Genomic DNA, 22,500 nt, shown 5'->3' with positions numbered 1-22,500 from the left:
ACTCACCTTTTCTCTTATCCCACCACCATTGGTTATATTTGCTTTCTAATATTTGCGAATCAGTCACTCCTTTGTCAGTAGATATTTATCATGTTATTCATTATAATCATTCCTGCAGCGCGCATTATTAAGACGAAGGAAGCCAAAATAGACTGAGAGTTTCCAGCCGTGTGATTGGCTTATCAACAGCCAATAAGGAGCGTCGTAAGGGACGAGGCTAGGCATTCAAATGCACGGTTGATGTGTCTACTATAGATAGTGAACCCCGAGGGTAACTTTTCACCCGGCATGTATCCATTTATTCACCTTTGCGGCTTTTTTAGTACAAGCCCCTTGGGGATTACTGCAAAACGTCACCAAAAGACTGTTAATATCATAAAGATAAAGACCCCAAGAAATATTGCGAATCCTTCCCCGTGACTATTACCGGTCACCATAAATTAATGTGTGTGTGTGTGTTTTAATTTGTCCTGTTACTTTTTTTTCTTTTATCAAATTGTGAAAATTTTTCCTGTGACTTTATTAGCAGTCGCCGAAGTCTTAGACCATGGGTGGGGGAACCTGACTAAAAAGAGGAGCATACCATGAGGAAGGGAATTGTAAGCGTCTATGGGAGAAGGATATCTCTAAATAGTTCCAATGGCCGAAAATGAAAGCAAATTGTAAATTAGTTCACAAGAAGTATGCTGTGTTTAGTAACGTCTCTATTGTGGGGATCGCATTGGTGAAATATATTTTTGAAAAAATGTTGTATGAGAGAGAGAGAGAGAGAGATACCCTTGATGGCTCAGACTTTTCAGAGGGAAGAAAAGAAAAAAAAAGAAAGGGAAAAGGCGATAACTCGTAATTGCTTTTATGAGGCTTTAGCCGATAGCGTCCGACAGAGAAAGGGAGATGGCCGGTGATTCCAATGGTAAGTGTGGGAGGGCTTCGATTCTGTAGAGAATTATTACTGCGCATATTTTTCCCTTCGTGAAGGGTATTTATTTTTTCTATTCGTTTAGGCATCTTTTAATTATTTAGAGTCAAGCGGATAATTATTGGTTTCGATTTCTCCTCTAATTTCTGAAACGTGAGTCATGTAAGTTTTCAGAGCGTCTCAAGGTATGAAGAAATGCGCCTGACGACGTTATAGGCCTAATTTTGGTACACACTCTCTCTCTCTCTCTCTTCTCTCATCCTCTCTCTCTCTCTCCTCTCTCTCTCTCTCTCTCTCCTCTCTCTCTCTCTCTCTGGGGCATGTGCGTCAGATATCTCATGTAGGTAAAGTACTTTAACTGCGGTTACACAATGCAGTTTGATATCTGGGGTTCCTTAAATGTTTGTAAACACCAGTGATAGTTTTATAACCGCGTGCGTAACAGCAGTGATATCTGCCTGTTCGAAGTTAATTAAAAACTGCCTGGCGCAGAGGAACAGATTATATGTTGGCATGTTGCTTATGAATTTATGATACGCGTGATTGATTGATTAGGGATTTTAGAGTACTGAGTGCTTTATGCTCTTAATTAAGTGAACATTCTCAGCGATTTTAAGTTCTTTACATTGGGATTTAATAAACTGACCCAAATCTTTTTGTAAACCATTTTAGTGATTAACTATATTTATTCAGATGCAATTTTATTTCGTTTTGATTATTCTGCAATATATTTTTTTTGTGTAGTGTATCTTGAAATAGTTTAGATTTTCTCAGAAACGTGCATATATATATATATGATATATATATAATATATATATATATATATATATATATATATATATACACACACACACCACACATATATATATATATATATATATATATATATATATATACATATATATATATATATATATATATATATATATATATGACTGATATAAATGATTTGTTTACACAGAATTCCATCTAATAAAAGGAGCCCATGAAAGCGCCAAACTATGAAATGTAATACTATATTTCAGAGGCTGCTGTCTCTCTCTCTTCAGGTAAGTAATGATTCCGATTCATTACTTACCTGAAGGTAGAGACAGCAGCCTCTGAAATATAATATATTTTTTTGCATTTTTATGGCATATATATATATATATATATATATATATATATATATATATATATATATATATATCGAGCTACAATGTCCTTTATTCTAATTCGCTCTACCTCGGAATTAATATATTTTTTCATATATGCTTTAACCGAAGGGGAATTTTTTCTCGATAATAGATTTGCCTGGACCAGGCGCGAACCTATGGATCCTCAAACAAACCAAGGAACGTCAGTGAAGCTTTTCCTACTACACCACCGCGGTGGATCCATAGGAGGTTCGCGCCTGGTGGTCCAGGCAAATCTTATTATCGAGAAAAAAACTTCCCCTTCGGTTAAGCATATATGCAAAAAATATATTAATTCCGAGTAGAGCGAATTAGATATTAAAGGACATTGTAGCTCGATATATGTATATGAATCACGGAAATGTGATATGACTTATATATATATATATATATATATATATATATATATATATATATATATATATATATATCGTATTACTTTGTCACTTAACTGTAACAAAGAATCACTGATAGTATTCATGTTAATGTACTTTCCTAAACAAAATTTAAAAAATTTTTCCAAGATGCACAGTGCAATTTAAATATGTGAATAAAATCCGCATACCATTCTCAAGTAAACTACAGAACCCAGAGAACCTTCACTTTGAACAAGTACAGAAAAAAATGTATAGAAAGTCATCACACATGAGGTTCATCTCCCGGTGAGAACAGTAATGCCTTGGATTAACCAAGTACTGGATTAGCCAGAGACATTAGCAGTAATTCCTGATATCGTCAATCTCTTAAATCTCCTTTGTATATCTGGTGCAGAATGGGATCAAGGCCATGGATACCTGAAGGTATTGATCTACATTACACAGCAAACCATTTTTCTTAAAAAGGTTGTTTTGTCAAGACGTCATAGATATATATATTAAAAAAATCCCTTGAAGATGTGACAGTGAAGGACTGAATATATTTTACAAGAGCAGTGCCAGCTTTATTTCACAGGTTTTGAGTTCGTGAAATCCCTTTTGAAAAAATCAGTAAAAATGTAATTTTTATACAAGGAAAATACAAAAATCATGCGCATGAAGATAGCTATCTTTAACCTGCATGACCCATGAATTAGATATCTGATAAAATAAGCATAGTAAATACTCAATCAGAATTATCAGAAGAATAATAATCTTTTTGTACACCCGAGTGAAGAAAAGTCACTTTGAACTGATAGACAACAATAATAGTAGCATGATGAGTTGTAATACTTTATCTCTAGAAACCTTTCATTTTCTTTCTTTTGCTTCAAAAGATCCATAAATGCAACAAGGAAGGCCTATTTCCTTTGGTAACATACACACAAAAGGAAAATATTATTCATCCAAGCTCTGGTCCATTTGTCCGAAAGAGCTTTAAAAGAGAAACTAATTCTGTACCTAGGTTAATTCAGGGCAACTGTTCCCCTTCAGATGACCAACCTCAGAAGAATCCCCCCTTGGGATATGTGTTGACCTAGCAAGTTTGCTAATGTTTGTACTACTACTTTGTGTGTGCAGGCTACACAAATATTTTATATATATATATATATATATATATATATATATATATATATATATATATATATATATAATGCTCTCACACACGTGCGTGTGGCATAGGGATGTGACGACGCACTCAAACCCACCAAGGCTCTTTATAGATACCCTAAAGAACTCCATTTTCTTTGTTGCAGCCCTGCACGATCTTTCGTTTTCTTTGAGAACTCTTCGTGACCAAACTATATGAAGGATTCCTCTCTCTCTCTCTCTCTCTATCTCTCGTCGTCTCTCTCTCTCTCTCTCTCTCTCTCTCTCACCTCATCATTTCATCCATTTTTTCTATAACTCGGTTCTCATTACGCCTGTTTTCTTAGATATATTTTGAGTCTCAGTCAGTTAAATAATATGAAACGGTGTTTTTAATATAGGTTAGTATCTGGAATGTTGCGAAGTATCCTCCTGTACACTAATTAGACAACATTGTAAAAAGCTCAAAACTCCAACACAACAGAAATGCAGATATTGAACGCAAGAATATAACTTGATTAATGGTTCACTTGCTACTACATTGTCTTCTAGTATTTGACTTGGATCTTCCAAACCCTAATATATATATATATATATATATATATATATATATATATATATATTATATATATATAATATTATCTGCTGAGTAAAAGACGTCGAGTCGAAAAAATCTTCCATTAACTCCGTTGTTTATTTTTCCTTCTTGGCTTATACCTTTATTTATGGATTTATCACGTTCCAAACTTTCGTGATTCAGTTATAACATACATACATATATATATATATATATATATATATATATATATATATATATATATATATATATATTGTATTTACAAAGTTACAAAAACATACATGCCGTGAGTGATGTATGTAGATTCTGAACTTTGAACAGAGTAGAATTTAAAATGAATTTTTAACATGTACATAATCATCACTGGCGTATATCATGTGGAACTTGTAGGTTTTTTCGAGAAAAAAAAATAGAGGTAGAGTCAGCTGAGGAACTACATAAATTTACAAGAGGTGAGGGTAGTGTCTTTATACATTACGTGTACTGTCAATCACAGTTAATACCCTCAGGATATGTAGCGGGTAGAAGTTCTGAACTGCGTACAGTACCTGTAGATCGAGAATTATTACGTAAAAATGAACCTATATATGTACGTGTATATATATATATATATATATATATATATATATATATATATATATATATATATATATATATATATACCGTATGTAATAGGTCTTTTCATTGTTTGTACTGATGTGCTTGTTCCTCTTCTTCTTCGCAGGGATTGTGATAGGGCAGGACTTGTCCCATGATGGGGCAGCAGACGTTTTTCAGCGCGAGGGGTACTACAGTTACGTAAGACTTGCCTCTCTTCAGGCGTATCGGAATTACAGCACGACTGAGCCTCCTGGTGAGTACCCCGTCAATCACCTGTCATTTTCTTTCTCGTTGGTGAAGACAACGTATCATCTCTGCTTCCGGGCTCGGGTAGGATACGTCTTCAGTGGCATTCCTTGTGTAGGCACCTGTCTCAGACCTCTTATTTGCTTAGTTATTTTATATCGAATGTTTCTTGGCGTTGAAGGAAACCCGGTGGTAAAGATGATAGTTAATACAGAGATAAGGGTAGGGACGAGATAACGAGCAAAGAAAGGGCATGAAACGAGGCATTGCCTCAGGTTTAGCCACAGCGTGAAACCTTGCCCAGTATTTGTGCCCCGTATCCAGATGCACTAGAAAGCGTCTTTACCGAGTCTGACATCACAAGGACGAACAGACAGCTTCAGTGAACCACTTGCTAAATTGCTCTTATAATTATTATTTAAGAATGTAACTTCATTTTTGGAATGCAACTGTATTTGGATTGTTCTTGACCATATTTTGCGTTAGAGCTGATCCATATTTGACTCGACTAAGTGCTTAAGTACCGTGTGTAGAGTATTGGATATCTGGATTCTTATCTGAGTTGCCACCTAGGAATTATATTTAGCTTCCGTTAAATTCAATTATGTGGAATGGTTTACAGGTCAGGATCAGCGTTGTTTCATAACTCTCTCTCTCTCTCTCTCTCTCTCTCTCCAAATGCCAGCTTAGCTTTCAATAATGGAATTAAATTACAGTACCGTGCAAATCAAGAGAGGAGAAAAGGTAGTAATCGGAGTTGATGATAGCCTTGGTAAAGGGAGGATTACCAAAGGTAAAGTGTTCGGCTGAAAAAAGGTCGGTAGAATTGGAAGGCGAATAAAGAAGAAGAAATAGGAAGCTTGCCTGCTTAAACAAAGGATTTTTGCTTGCTGCCTACTTGTTTTTTTTTGTATTTTTTTTATTTTTTTTACTTTTTTAGGCTTAAGTTGTTTCTTGATGTAATTAGTAATGTTTGTTTAGATTCTTTTCTTAAACATAGTTTTCGTTCTGTTTTTTTTTCGCGTGTCGTTCGGATTTATTCGTAGCAGTAAGAAAATGAGAAGTATTTTATCCACAAAGAAGTCTTGAAGATGATAAGCATAAAAACCCACTTCGGGAACACATTTGAGTTGACTACGCATTAAAATTCTATTCAGATAAATCAGTAATAGACTCATGAGTGTTCGCATCATCATCATCGCCCAGTTTTTCTGTCTTCGCCTGCATTTCAATGCAGCGTGCACGTGCTGCAAAGTCATGCTTTGGAAACATTATTGCTCTAAGAATTTCGTTTTGCCGTTATCAGCTTCGTCTCCCTCGTGTTTTATGGCCTTGTGAATGTAAAGTCAGAGTCCGCGTGCTTGTTCATCATTATTATTATATTATTATTATTATTATTATTATTATTATTATTATTATTATTATTATTCAGTAGATGAAACCTATTCATATGCAATAAGCCCCCACGTTGGCCACTGACTTGAAATTCAAGCTTCCAAAGAATGTGGTGTTTATTAGGAAGAAGTAAGACGAGGTAAAGGGAAATACAGAGAGAAGAGATCCCACTAAATAAAAAGTGAGAAATAAATTAATGAATAGATAAATAGATTAAAATGTATTAAAATGCAAGAAGATTAGTATTAGGGTAGTAGTACATTGCATTTTTGCTTGAGCTTCCAAAGTTCCAATTGCACGACATCCTCCGGGAGGCTGTTCCACAGTCCAACGGTGTGAGGAATAAAGGACCTCTGGAACTGAGAAGTTCGACAGCGAGGAACATTTACTGCATATTGGTGTTACTGTTCAGCGAATCTGGCTCCTCTCGGTAGATAAAGGGGATCAGGGATCAATTGTGAATGTGAAAAATCTCTCTTGAAATACATTATATGAAAAAGTGACAAACAAGAGACCATCTGTCGATGGTCCAAAGTCATAAATGCTGGAATTAGGAAACAGAAACCTACCACCACAAATCACTCTTAACTGAAAGAGATAAATATCGAGGAAGTAGGTGGATTCAACACGCGACACCTCTGCCTGTGACATTTGCAAGTCGCAAGGCTGAGGTTTATTTTTAATCTGCAGTTTTGATTGCTTATGAATTTCCTCGTGTTGACGATGCGTCCAGGATTATCGATGACAGGTCGGGGACAGTTCGGTGGTCAAATCCACTTATCCAGACTCTGCTCGCCTTTCGAATATGTTGTCTTGCCTTGTTCATTTGCCGCCATACTCTTTATTTTTTTTGATTTAGCAAGCAGTTATATCACTTGAGCAAACATCTTTGACAAAAAGGAGTTGTTCTTAGCGGTAAGGGCTCTTGTTTCATAGTTGCAGATTTAATATATAGTCGTTCTGATAAGTATTCATAAAAACTCATCATCAGCTAGTTCCATTTGGGATCATATCAACAGATAACAAATATCACTGTATTGTCCTCTTAAATTTTTATTTTTCATTACTCCATATTTTTTCAATGGAAAATTAAGTATATACTCTACTTTTATTTGTAATTTAAACTCTCTCTTGAGGAGGTATGAAGGCGTTGTACAAATATCTCTCTCTCTCTCTCTCTCTCTCTCTCTCTCTCTCTCTCTCTCTCTCTCTCTCTCTCTCTCTCTCTCTCTCTCCAGAGAGGAATATTGCTTCTGCGAACTTGAAGCCGGATAGATAAAATCTGCCTTTAAACTGAACTCTGTGAAATGAGAAAATAATTGGCATCTTTTCCTTGAAAAATAGATGGAATCCCCCGGAGACAGTCTCGCCTTGCTCTCGTTTCCTCGAGAGTTTCGTCAAGATTTGTTTTCATGGACGAGTTCTCTCTCTCTCTCTCTCTCTCTCTCTCTCTCTCTCTCTCTCTTTATTGCTTTAATTGGGCTTTTGTTATTTTCAAAATTACAGAATATCAGGAGTCTTTAATTTCGTTTTGAATAAAATTTCTCTCTCTCTCTCTCTCTCTCTCTCTCTCTCTCTCTCTCTCTCTCTCTCTCTCTCTCCATGCAGTGACCATGGTAATTTCGACGCCATTTTTTTTTATGTAGCAATCAGTCAGTCTTTTGTTTATTTTTATTAATATTTTCAGCTTTGTAACGTATCCAACTCGCCTCCCTCCTTCCCCCGTCTTTCTTGGAAAAAGTCCGTGTTGTTAATTTCTTGTTCGCTACGTGTACTGGGACCAGGGGAAAAAAGCCCTTAAAAAGTGGTTCGCCTCACAGTCTGTAATTATTTTAATTATTTGCCCTCTTCCTGGTAATCATTTTCCATACGTAATCATTTTCCGTTTTCTGGGAATGCATGAATTGGGTCACGGTTGTGCGGGGAGGTCGTTTATTCTCATTGCACGTTTGTTTGGAAGCCGATCCTCATATGTTTCACATTTCGCGTCAGTATCTTTCAGGTGGTCACTTCTGCGAATTGCCAAACGTGTCTCTGTTTTAGCCTGAATTTCATTCTAGGTTGTTCTTGATGTTTTAGTGGTATAATTACAATGAAATCTCTCACATTGCTCTTGATATTGTATTGTGTAATTACGATGAAATCACTATTTTTTTCATATTGTAGCGGTCTAATTACGGTAAAATCTCTAAATTGTTCTTGATATTGTAGTGGCGTCATTGCGATAAAATCACTAAATTGATTTCGATATTGTAATGGTATAATTACGGTGAAATCACTACATTTTTCTAGATAACATAATGGTATAATTACGATAAAATCACTAAATTTTTCTTGATAATGTAATGGTACAATTATGATAAAATCACTAAATTGTTCTCGATAATATAATGGTATACTTACGATGAAATCACTAAATCGTTCTTGATAATATAATGGTATAATTACGATGAAATCACTAAATCGTTCTTGATAATATACGTAATGGTATAATTACGATAAAATCACTAAATTTTTCTTGATAATATAATGGTATAATTACGATAAAATCACTAAATTTTTCTTGATAATGTAATGGAATAATTATGATAAAATAACTAAATCACTAAATCGTTCTTGATAATATAATGGTATAATTACGATAAAATCACTAAATTTTCCTTGATAATATAATGGTATAATTACGATAAAATCACCAAATTGTTCTTGATAATATAGTGGTATAATTACGGTAAAATCACTAAATTGTTCTTGATATTATTTATAATGACCTTTAATGTCGATTCTCGCTATATTGAATTCTTCTACTTGCCTCCCTTTTAGCGCATATTCAAAATAGTTCTCGTACCGTGCGGCGAATTTGTTCCAGGGTCTTCCAGCATACTTATGCTAACCCGTTGTGTAGGTCGGCGTTTGGCGTTGTCTTATATGACATTTCCCGATTTGCGCAGCGAATTCCTTCATCCATAGAAGGGACCTGACTCTCCTACCCGGCTCTCCTTTCACCCTCGTCGCCAGCAGGAGGCCTTGTCTTGGGGTCCTGAGGTGAAATTGATAATGCAGTCACAGACAAACTGTTACTTTTTTAACTTCCGAGGTCTTTTGTTCGTGGGAATTTGAGGTTTGTTTCTAAATTCCTCCTTTCTAATTGTCTTTTCCGTTTCGATAAGTGCTTAAATGTATGATAAAGTACTTTACTTGGGTTTTGGGGATTAATAAGTGAATTTTTCTGTCATTTTTGGGGGGATTAAAAAGACAATTTTCCTGTCATGTTTTTGGGAGATTTAAAAGTTACTTTTTTCTGTCATGTCTTTTGGGGATTAAAAAGTAATATTTTCTGTCATGTCTTCTGGGGATTAGAAAGTTAATTTTTCTGTCATGTCTTTTGAGGATTAAAAATTAAATTTTTCTGTCATATCTTCTGGGAGTGAGGAAGTTAATTTTTGGGTATTAAAAATTAGAATTTTCTGTCATATCTTTTGGGGATTAAAAAGTAGAATAGCTGTTATGTTTTTTGGGGATTGAAAAGTTAATTTTTTCTGTTACATTTTTAGTTAATTTTTCTGTCATATTTTTACTGGAAAAAAAAAGAAAAATTTTCTGTAAAGATTTTTGGGGATTGAAAAGCTAATATTTCTGTCATGTTGTTTGGAATGACAAAGTAAATTCTATTTCATATCATAACTATCGATATCGTTTTTTCTCCCTTAATATGTATAGAATACTAAGCATTCTTGGAGAACGCTCTGTGGAATACGTGATTCGTAAGCGATCGTCCTCGGGGTTATACCTTCGTATACCACTCTTAAAGGAGCAACGTAAGACCTGGAAGAGATGAAATTGCTCATGGTTTAATTGCTGTGCTTCATGGTTCATCATTGCTTAGCCCTGCGCTGATGTGCCAGGAATTTGATTAGAAATTTTCAGTCGCTGAGTCGCTTCACTGTTGTGGAAACTGACCTGCAAGGGAAACGTGCAACAGATGATTGAAGTTTTATTATTATTATTATTATTATTATTATTATTATTATTATTATTATTATTATTATTATTATTATTATTATGAAGGATGGCTGCATCGTGCGAATTAACCTTTTATTGATTCTTCTCAAAATAAGATTAATTCGCACGATGCAGTCGTTCTTTTTAATTAACAGGACATGCTTTTAAGAGAGGGTCTGCTTCTTTTATTATTATTATTATTATTATTATTATTATTATTTTATTTTATTATTATTATTATTATTATTATTTCAGACGGGTTATTTTAATATTTTATCCTTTTTTATTAATCCGAAACTGCTGACGGTCATTAGCTAAGATCTAATCGTTTGCCTCATTGACATAATATTATATATACTACACTGGGGGGCATAATTTTCCTCTAGATTCATTCTCAGGATTTGGACGGTTACTAAATATTTATAGGAACAATTTTTATTTTATTTTATTTATTTATTTATTTATTTATTTATGTTTCTATTTATTTATTCTTTATTGATTTTTATTTTGTTTTTACTTCGAAGGAAAGAGAAAACCTGGATGTATATCGACATGTTGATGCTCGATACAACCGCTCAAAAATTTCTGCCTCTCTCTAGCTCGCATCTACTACTTCTCCTGCTTATTCTCTTTGATAATTTGTTTCGAATGGTTGTCTTATACTCTTCGTATTGTGCGACAACAATAGTGTTACGCAGATAGTATGTTTTCCGCAATTTTTTTTTTCTCAGTACAAAACCCAAAATCACCAAATGGTTTTTTTTTTTTCTAAGACAAATTATACAGTGCAGTCACTTAATGGGTAATTCCTACTTAACATTTTGTAATTCCCAATATAGTTCTCTGTAAGTTTTTAAATTTTGTAATACTACTTGAGTTCCATATCAGCCCTGATGAATAACTTTTGTCTAGTAATCAATAGGGTGGAAAAGGTATGTATAATACCACAGCCAATGCCATTCATTCAAGGGGGCTTTCCCCTTTACGCATACCGCGTCCGGGTTGCCTGCTGCGCTGTGCTTTGTAAGCTTTTGTTTTGTACAATAAATTGTTTTCTCTCTCTCTTTCAATGCAAAGGCTAAAGGGAAGACTAGGGCCGTTGAGCAACAGCGATGTTTTAGCTGCAAGTGACCCACGGCCTTCTTGAAAGGTGGTGAGGAAGCTACCAATCAGGGGAAACAGGACCAGAGATCATGTCAATAATTAAAGTAGAAAGAGAGAAACCGTCACAAAACAGGATTTTTGTGGTTGCTTATTCCCATTTAGTAAACAGTGGACACTCGAGAGGACACTATCCTTCGTCTGTAAAGAACTGGGTCGGAAGTAGCACCCAAAAATGAGAAGTAGCCAGAAACCCTGCAGTAGGGGATTTGCAATGGTGATACCAGTCATTTTTTTTTTCTAAAGATTCACTTCTATCGAGAAAAGAGGTGGGAAGAGAAGCACCCACATATGGCAACAGTATTCCAAATAGAGAATGGTAATTTCATTCTCTGTTTACTTGCTTGGATGCAAACTTAACTGTTGACATCAAGACATAACTAGTCTTTCATATATAATTTTTAAAGTATAGTTGCTTTAGTAATTTGGTTTAGTTGAGTGTATTTAGACAGATTTGACGCAACTTTATCGTTTGGATTTAGAGGCTTAATTAGCTTTGTTAAGCAGAACTAAAAATTGGGTCTGTACACAGGACAGAAAAAAAGGGTTATAGAAAAGCATATTTGTTTTAGCAGTTATAATAACTCCCACGGGATATGGTCCCCGAATCAGAGCTTGAGGAATGATAAAGAATTCATGACGGCTAGATGGTGGAACATGATTATCGACAAAGCACTAATGAGAGAAGTTGACAGGGAAAGGTCGACGATAGAGAGGAGGAAGTGCAGGCGAGGGAACAAATCCTTGGAGAACTCGACGAGAACTCGACGAGAAGTGGGGGAGGGAAATATCCCGCTAGGTACAGGACTCTTGAATAAAATAACGCAAATAAGATTAATAGGAGGAAGGTTGCAAGGTCGGCCGAAGGGGCCTTATGCCAGACTCTGTTGTATTCTTCAGACCTTGGTTGAACCCTTAGATATCTTAGGAATGAAGTAGAAACATTCTACACAACGCTGGTACAACCAAATATCTTGGGAGGAATGGTCGTCATCTTGACAAGTGCTGGTCTGTGTTTATAATTTATTGATTACTTATATTATTTACTGTTCTTCGCCCAATATGATACACGTCCACTACCTAGAAATCTGTCTTGCAGTTCATGAAGTAGGGATACGGAAAAAATTCATACACTCAATGACATGCTGACACTCGATGCGTGACTGCCAATGTCAAAAACGAAACACGACCAGTATTTCGCAATTGATCGAACTACGTGAATTACTGGAATCAAGATAAAGGGGATTAAGTGGAAAATCTGGTAGTGCCGAGAACAGTCTGGTTTTGAGAAATAATTTCTTGATTGCAAGGTGCTCTAAGATTAAGAGCATCAGATGACCAGGGGGGAAAGAGGACTGGAAATTATCCTGCCCCGCCTTATAACCTCTGAGGTAAATCTGACTGGAATTCATGGAAATCTCCTCCTGGCCAGACCTTGATCTGGAGTCGTGATTTATTCTCACGGATAACTTGAAATATGGGAAGGCGCCATGCGTGAGCGACGTGGATCTCTCTCTCTCTCTCTCTCTCTCTCTCTCTCTCTCTCTCTCTCTCTCTCTCTCTCTCTCCTGACCTTTTGAATTTCGTCATTGGTGATGTATGGAGGTCAGTAATCTCTCTCTCTCTCTCTCTCTCTCTCTCTCTCTCTCTCTCTCTCTCTCAAAATGATCTCATTTATTACGTTTATATGTAAAAGTTTGTGTAAAAGGTTTGCAATGAAGTCATTCATTCCTGCTTTCCGAGTGGAACCTCCCCGTTTGTTTCCCGTGCAATAAAAAGTGGTTCGTGCGTAGATCAGGTTTGATCTGGTTCCTTCCTGGATAAGTAGCCACTCGCGCAAAAAGTAGGGTGTTAAATTCAAGGATTATCAGTGATAACGATAAGGTTAATGTCAGTTTCAACTGTTGCGAAGTGACACTTATATTTCTTTTTTCTTACCCAGTACAGTAATGTGTATATATATATATATATATATATATATTATATATATATATATATATATATATATATATATGCATATATGTCGTACTGTTCTTTAATTGCTAATGTAAGGTGAACGTCACTATAATGTTGACCGTAAGTCATTATGTTACGAAATGTTAATAAATAAAGTCATCATTTTTCTTACCGAATACAATACAAATAATATATATATATATATATATATATATATATATATATATATATATATATAATGTACAATTCTTTTATTGGTAATATAAAGTGAACTGCATTGTAATGTAGACTGGTCTTGTGCCCCACTTGTTTCGTAGCGGTCAGTGAGCATGTCAGTTCTCCGTTCATGTGAATTGTCCGTTTAATTGGAAGGTTTTATGCTTTTTTGCTCTCTCTAGTTATGCGGTATGTAGGGTATGTGTTGCATGTGGTTAGGCAGAGAGCACTTTAACCTTCATTATTGAGGACGGGTCCCCACACTTATGAAAGCACAAAAGGTATTTGTGGATTTCAATGTTCTGTGGATTAAAAAACGAGAAACAGCGCGGAATGCGCAGTTGCGGTCTTTTATGGAAACGAATTTGGTGTTAGACTAAGATTCTCGTCAATAAAATATATCAGTTCGACCTTCCTTGCGTTAAGTAGGTAGTTTTTAATTGTAAATATATATTCTAACGATGAATCTTAATCATATTGACTTTGTAGTATAACTTTATTTAATCTTCTATTTCCGTATCTTTGTCAGCAATTTTGTTTATTGCCTCTAAGTATTTAACGACTAAGGCATATTCTTGAGCATTGATTGCGACGATGCTTCTCTTATGAAAGAAAAGGTTTCTGATCTTAAAAGATTTCACCCTGGTCACTCATTTTTTTTTTTCGTTGTATTGCTTCATTAGACCAGATCCCTCACGCGACTTACATTTGAAATTTAATTTGCTGTTCATGGTCATAAATATCTCATGGAATAATACTCTCTTTCCTGGGATGACAAAGGATTAAAGGAAGATACTTCAGTAAATGATAGGAAATTGACATACTCGAAAACTTCTAAAATGTGCTTTCGTAAATAAAATAAGTATTCTTTTTAAGTGTCCATAAGATACAAAATAAAGCGGTGTTAGATGACTAGAGACGATGTTTTTTTCCAATGTCAAAACAAGATGCTCATATGTCTCTCTGATAGGATTATCAGCGGCCTGTAAAAACTGGATTTCAGTTAATTATTTACGCCGGCGACTGCAGACTATTTTTAAGGCGTTGTTTGCTGAATTTGCCTACTATATTGTCGAAGGAAAATGTGGCCTTGATTGTGTTGCTAGGGAAAAGTTTCAGATAATGTGGTCACTGTTTCTTCATGGGTCACTTGTGCGTCGAGATAAATGTTAGAAAGCTGAACTTCTTCATCTAGACCAGGCCATTAATAGATTGTTGGGGTGGGGTGGCGTTGGGTGGGGTGACAAGCTGTGATGTGAATTCTAGGTCTTTATGAGAAAGCGATATGCTCGTCCCTTGAAAGCCGGATTGTAAAACTTTGGAAAACATAGGCAACGAGAGATTCCCAAAGCTTAGTATCAAATGGGAAGTAAGAGCCAACGGAGCGAGTTGTCAGAGGCAAAGTAGAGAACAAACCGAAACGATAAAGGTTAATGAGGAAATGACTGAATAATTCGCATCTGTTTTGCGTTGTTGTGGAACGCTCACATTATTGATAAAAGCCTTCAGTACTCACGTTAAATATCATACAGACGTCCCGGTACATATTAGTTTATGTCTTTTTATTTTGAAGGTTTATACCGCCTTATTATTTTTCCAAAATATTGAATCTGATAGTTTCGCTCCCAGTTACCTTTAGCTTTGTAAGGTGTTCCACCTTGACGCAAGATCTTCTCAAATATAGTAAGGCCAAAATAGAAAAATTGTCGCGAGGCTTCATGTCACAGGACTTTCTTCTGTAGTTAAAAATGATAGGGTGTTGGCGTCCAGGAATCCAAATAAGGACACAGACCCTGGGCTCACATTTACCACTACATTATTGTCACATTTGAAAGGGAAATGGGACACTTTTAAAGTAACCCTCGATATTGATTTTGTCTTCACATTTACCCAAATATGAAGTCTTCCTTATCCCCACTCATGCAAGCACAATCCGGCCACGATTCGTATGATTCTATTTCTTATTTGCTTTGCCGGCGTCCCACGCGTTCTTGGACGTAGCAGACAGTCATGTAAGGAGAAAGTGTTATGGCCTGATGACTTTGGTACACTCACACTCGCCAGTAAACCGCTTGCGTGCTTCCACACAGTGTAATTAAACATGGACATGTCTAATTACTATATGTGGCGGTGCGCGCATGTATGTGTTTTTACTGGGGGTGGTGGGGGGTGATAGAAAGTCTTCTGAATGTGACATCCCTCATTACCTGATAATTATTAGTCTGCGACGCACAATAGCCCGGAAGTTGGATCCGTCTCTCGGATGAGATTTGCCATTCAGTTCGAGGTCAGATCCTGTGAGACCTCCAGAAAACATCGCGGTCGCGGGTTTGTCAACAGTACTTTGTCAACTGGATATGTCAGGTTTAATAGACGTTCGATCATTTCTTGAGCATTCACTATTGTTTTGTATTTTAGCTCGATAGGGCTGCGATTTCCGTGTGTGCTCCATCACAACTTGCACCTCACGGGATGATGAGCTCATGATTTTGCCATTTCCAAGTCGACACACGTAAGAAAAACGTTGAAACTTCACTTAGAAAAAAATATTTATATAGAGTTTGGGCTTCAGATTTTTTTTGAGAGCTTTTTTTTTTTTGGAGAGCCTGGCTCTACCTCTATGCCCTCGCCCTCCACCCCTCCCGCTATGATCCCCTGATTTTAGGCTGTGGGGCCCTGACCTTCCATCCAAATAGAGAGATTATACCGGAAGGAGCACCTTGAGATGACTCTCTCTCTCTCTCTCTCTCTGCATGATTAGATATTTTACACGATTTCTGCGTTACCAAAAGGAAGTTAAATGCTTGGCTAGACAACTCTTAGACATGTACTGAACGTTACATGGCATTATAGATTCACTCGGTACTCGAGAAACTAAGTATTCTTCTTGTAACTTATGAGCTTACAAGGCATTCACAAGAGATACCTAAAAGGATTATTATTATTATTATTATTATTATTATATTATTATTATTATTATTATTATTATTATTATTATTATTCATAATGAAGCCATTGAATGTATTGCACTAGTGTAACAAAAAGAGAAAGTGGCCATAAAACTGTATGAACGACCTGGCCTGATTTTAAGTTGAATAAATACACGCAGAAAGTGAAGAATAATTGAGCGGGGAGTAAGAACTTGGATTATACTCATTATGCTTCAGAGTAGTTAAATAGCCATGTTTTTAATAAGAACCCCCGTCATTAGTAAATCGTAAAACTTAGTGCAAGTCATTGCGAGGAGCAGGCTTACATTTTCTTGTCTGAGAGTTAACATTGCGGGAAATGGCTTCAGACGACAAAAAAAAAAAAAAAAAAAAAACAAAAAAAAAAAAAAAAAAAAAAAAAAAAAAAAAAAAAAAAAAAAAAAAACTATCCCCCCCATAAAAAAATTACTAAGACTCAAGAGGCAAGAGACCCAGAAGTCAGTTCAGAAGGAAAAGCAACATTTTCAGAGGTGGCCGCTTCTCGGAAACCGCATGCAAATGTATCGTCGTCTCGGCTTCACTATTTGCATGAGTGCCGTGTCAAGGCCGAGAGAGAGAGAGAGAGAGAGAGAGAGAGAGAGAGAGAGAGAGAGAGAGAGAAATATTCCTTGGGAACTTTCCTCCATAGATGTTGTCTTCGTCTTCCTAAATGTCAAGGAATCCCGAGCCCATGTAACAGGAAGGCGAAGGAAAGAAGAAGAATCCTGCCAGGCAGGAATCGTGATCGTTTGAAAATCTGTCGAAAATTCTTACCTTGATCGAAGGGCCGAGTTTCGAGCACACTCCCTTGCAGCGAGGATGAGGAGATTCCTGACACCCACGCCCACCTCCCCAACCCCCTCACCCCCACACCTTTTCTTTTCTTCAACTGACTGCAGGTTCCTTGATGTTCAGGCCTTGACCGAAGGCGCGAGGATCACTCGCCCGATTTCATTAAGGGGCGAAACTTATTGCTTCAACGCGCTTGACCTTCGACTGTGCGCGCAGTTGGCCCTGCTACGGTTATTCACTTCTCCAATGACGATCTACGTTGGAAAGCTCTCTCTCTCTCTCTCTCTCTCTCTCTCTCTCTCTCTCTCTCTCTGTAATCTTTCATTCCCCTGGGGTGTGAGAGTGGCTTGCGTAACACGAGTCTTCTCCCAGGTTAAAGATTTGGGAGAACAGGTATTTCTCAATACTAGTAGGTATACCTTTCCTTGCGGCCTAAAGCCCCATTCTCTCTCTCTCTCTCTCTCTCTCGCTCTCTCTCTCTCTCTCATAGCTAGTATAAGGTGGAGGCGTTTTGTTCGTTGAGTAGTTGTTCATGTGTATATATTTTTTTTATATTGTATATATCTATATATATGTGTGTATGTATGTATGATAAGGTTTCTACAGAGAAGGTCTCTTCCATGAGAACAGGACTCAGGAAAAAGGAAAATCAATATATATATATATATATATAATATATATATATATATATATATACATATATATATATACACGCATACGTAAATACGTAACGATTTTCCCGTCCCAGTTCTCACGGACGTGACCTTTCCTGTCAAACTTTATTTACCTCATAAAATATCACAATTTTTTCGTGTGTACTCGAAACCTCATAAGGCAAAAGAACCGTCGGGGTGACCTTCAGTTTATTCCTTCTCCGGCATCAGATCTTATAGAGCCTGTTCATCGTCTGCTTTCTTCCGCTTTCTTATTGCAATTGCAGAGGCGGTGGAATTGTAAGAATGGAAGAAAAAGGCAACTTTCTTGAATGAGGATGAAGATATTGTAAGATGTTTTTTCTTTTTTTTGTGTGCCTCGCAACACTTCCGATGCCAGGGCTACACCGAGGAAGTTGTTCCCATCGAATGTTTTCGTAAACGAACGCTCGGGGTCGCATTTCAGCGTCCTGTAGCCACACTATTCAACGAGGTTAATTTCTAAGCAAATTATAATAAAATTGGCGGGTTTTCTTCCAGTCGTTAAGCTACCGAAAAAGACACCATTTCATCTTGAATGTCGTGTTCAGAGTGGCTGAAAACTGGCGAGTACCATCCAATTAGGCACACGGGCGGCATTTTGGCCCAACTCGGCGTTGAGTGCCGTGGAGAAAAAGGGCCGTGTGTTGATCATGGTGACGTCACAGATAGCACGGCAGGTCAGGCTGTCATTTGTGTAAAGATCGTGGATGCGTGCAGACCTAAGGAGCTTGGTGCGGTTTGAGAATGGCTTGCCGAATACTTATCTTTTTGTTTTCAGTTTATTTCAAATGATCAATAGTGCCATGGAGTATCCTCGACGAGAAAATGCAGAGAATAGGAATGTGTTGTACAAGAAAGGATTCTTTGAAGTGGAGGGAAAATGTGGCACCGGCATATAGCGTGAAAATATATATGCTACTGGGAGTGTGTTAACGAAATCGAAATGAAAAGACTGAAATAGATATCAGTGCGACCAACTGTGTACATCACATGTTGCGGCTGTGAAGTGTCATGGAAAACCTGTGCGATGAAATGATTTTTATGGAAATCCTGGTGATACTTTAATGATGTGGTGGAGATGTTGGCGACGTTCGGATATTTGTTTGAAGTGTTACCCTTTGCAGCTCTGACGTTCACTTTTCAGTTGAGTCGTAAACTTTATGAGGGTTATGTTATGTAATGTGAGCAGATGCTCGGATTGAAAGCCACATTATGTAATTAAGAGCAGATGTTCAGATTAAAAGCCACATTCATTTGTCACCTATATATACTATATAATACATTGTGTATACATATACACATGTGTATGCATGCATACTCGTATGATTTTTTTTCAACAGTAAATCGCTCCCGCCAAACGATTGACTTCGTTGGAAACTGATCGACAAAAGAACCTTTGCTTCTTTTGTAAAACTGCCGAATCACGGAGGAAGCGCCTTTGCCTAGAACTTCCTTGCATTATCCGGTTTCTAAACCTATACTTACACATAAGCAAAGTTACAGGGTAATGTAAAAGGGCTGTGAATAAGATGTGGATATTTGTTGCAGGTGCGGTTAAGAGACACTTCTAGTGGATAGGTGCTGCAGAGGCTATTAAAAGGTTGCAAGTCAGTGGTATTAATAGAAACTCCAGAGTAAATATTGGACAGAATATAAGGTCATAATAGTAAACACAAGATTGGGCAATATACGGTTGGTGAAAGAATGAGAGTGGTCGGTTTGTATAGGTATTAAAATGTTAGTGCAGGAGAGAAGAGGCAAACCGCAGAGTAATTTTAAAATAAATTAACAGAACTCCCGCAAAAGGCTTCCTGGACAAGGACAGGACTTTTGGACGCAAATGTTGCAGTGTTTGAAGGGATCATTGGGCCATCTTTTCCATGATGGTATGAAAGCGTAGATCGAATGAATAATTTGTAGGCATTTGGATGGCAGAGAGAGAGAGAGGGAGATTGGGGAGAGTATTTGAGGGAATGGAGGTGGATTCAAAGCAGAAGGGTCTTTAGCATGTGAGACGGACGAGTGCTTGTGCAGGACAGTGCGCGTTCATGCGGTACTGAGCAGCTTTCTCAGTACTGTAGTTATATGAAGCGACTGTTGGCCTTCACATGATTCAGCAGTTAGCAGACTTGCAGTAATCACTTGCTCAGTTTTGCCTAGAGTTCCACCCCTAATATTAGGGTAACTTTCTTTTTGGTGGAATTACACCCACACATTCATACACACGCCAACACACACACACACACACACATATATATATATATATATATATATATATATATATATATATATATATATATATATAGAGAGAGAGAGAGAGAGAGAGAGAGAGAGAGAGAGAGAGAGAGAGAGAGACCCTTTGCGGAAATCTTCAGCCTTAGCTGTTCCCTTAAACTTGCATGAGAGGCTCATCAGCAGGTCATCAAACACAATGTCAGTCCTTGAATGCTAAGGCTCTGCCACAGCCTCTATCCATCACTTTCTAGGTCTTCCTTTCCTCCTCTCTCCACACGCCTCCAAATGATAAGCTTGCAGCTAAAATATCTCAGAACACACAGGCACGTCGTATTACCTAGACTAACTCTTTACCAGTTATATTATGCATCTCATTTTAAATGCTCTTCAGAACACATTATTTGTAGAATTAATTCATGGATTTCGATGTGACTCCACAGTGTGGTAGGCCCAAGCTTTTGAACCTAGCTCAATGCCTGATAGATTTCATTGGCATTACGGTCTTATTGTCCATGGGAGTCCTTGATGGCCCTAGTCCTCTCTTTGACGAAGAAGGGCCTTGGCCGTTGATCATTTACGGTGTTCGGTCTCTCAGTCATAGTGTGATAGCTTAGTGATCTGTCCTTTAATCTTACTATCCATAGACACTAATCTGTCCCAGGTATGTTGGCATTTTCCGTACGTCACCTGATCTGCAACTTGCCCTTTCTTTCGTCCTACAAATTCCCATTACTTTTACTACCAAATACGCAAATCAGCCGCTACCATTCCTTCAGCAGCACTGTACTCTTGTTGTACTGCTCCGTCTTCCTGGTGGCCTTTTCTCCTCTTACTGACGCTCAAATTCGTTCATTAGTTTCTGTAGTTTCACTTCTGTACTGCAGTTGGTGCTGTATCACCCGTCAACGTCAGCCATTCTGCTTTCAGTTCACAGCTTATTTTCTTATCCCACAACTTTGCACGTACATCTCTCCCCTTGGTGTTTACGAGTAGTAAAATGCTGTACATGTCGACTCTTGGTGAAGAGAAATGGTAGATGTTATACACCAATGCATGCAACAGTACTTAGGGCATATTTCAGTGCAAAATGCCAGGTACCATAATAAGGGTGGATGCTGAGAAAAACTAAACTTCAGTCATTAACATTTTTACCTGCTCCATATACCCACTCAGAAGTGTGTATGTATAGCCTGTATACCATGACTCCAACATTCAGCGTAAAATGGCACTTATGTACAGTATAGACTCTCTATCTTTTCATTTTGGCTTTATGCTATCTTAGCATAGGTAACTGAAAGATATAATTCCTCATTTTTTTTTTATTTATAGAAGTTAATGAATATCATAGTGTTCGATTTTGTCTGGTCGTCATAGTAGGGAAGTTGAATTAGCACGCACCGACTAAGAAGGGAACAAAAGGAAAGACAAACTTGGCAGTGAATATGGCAGCAAAGACGAGTTCTCGCAGATTTCCAAGATTCGCAAAGAAATTTGAGTCGAAAGTCTTGGAATTTCCTTTCATTTTCGTGTGATGAGGCTTATATTCTTCACCCGCGGGACCAGAGTGTGTATGTGTATGTGTGTGCGTGTTGATTTTGGCTGTTTGTGTGTTTGTGTGTGGGAGTGTGAATGTGTGTCCTGGAAATGAGAATTTGTCTAATAACGATCTAAGTATACTTGAGAAAGAGATAAAGATGGTGAAAAGTTAGTCAGAGTATGTACGTATGGATGAAATCGTTTGAGTTATATCTGATAATTATTTCTTTGAGGCAATAGATAATGGCGTGATTGTGTAGGGGAAGATATGGAATTGAAAGGTATAAATGAGAGCGAGGCACAGGACAGAAATCGATGGAGACGACTCATTCGCAATGGCGACCCCATATAAAAATGGGTTTAAGCTAGGAAGAAGAAGAAGAATAGATAATATCAATTCAGGTTATCTACGGGGCAAATAATGTATACGATTTTGTATTTTTCCAAAATGCAAAAAGGTTAAAAACAGGGAGCTTTCGACCGTTTACACAACGGTCGAAATCTCCCTGTTTTTAACCTTT

At 37.2% G+C, this 22,500-nt stretch overlaps 1 protein-coding gene across 3 annotated transcripts in view; it reads left to right on the top strand.

The window, feature by feature from the left end:
- The window catches only part of LOC135198094 (uncharacterized), a 189,536-nt gene that overhangs the window by 38,851 nt on the left and 128,185 nt on the right, over positions 1-22,500 (top strand). For 2 of the 3 annotated variants that reach the window (XM_064225540.1, XM_064225539.1), the window contains one exon: positions 4,901-5,029. In XM_064225540.1, coding sequence (XP_064081610.1) covers positions 4,901-5,029 — 129 coding nt within the window. Of the gene's footprint in view, positions 1-4,900; positions 5,030-18,896; positions 18,940-22,500 lie in introns of those variants that run through there. The other variant, XM_064225541.1, reaches the window with a different exon arrangement.

The sequence above is a fragment of the Macrobrachium nipponense genome, chromosome 21 (genome assembly GCF_015104395.2).
Source record: "Macrobrachium nipponense isolate FS-2020 chromosome 21, ASM1510439v2, whole genome shotgun sequence".
Classification (NCBI taxonomy): Eukaryota; Metazoa; Arthropoda; class Malacostraca; order Decapoda; family Palaemonidae; genus Macrobrachium; species Macrobrachium nipponense.
Note: the sequence above shows the minus strand (reverse complement) of the source record. Positions and strands in the feature narration are given on the sequence as shown.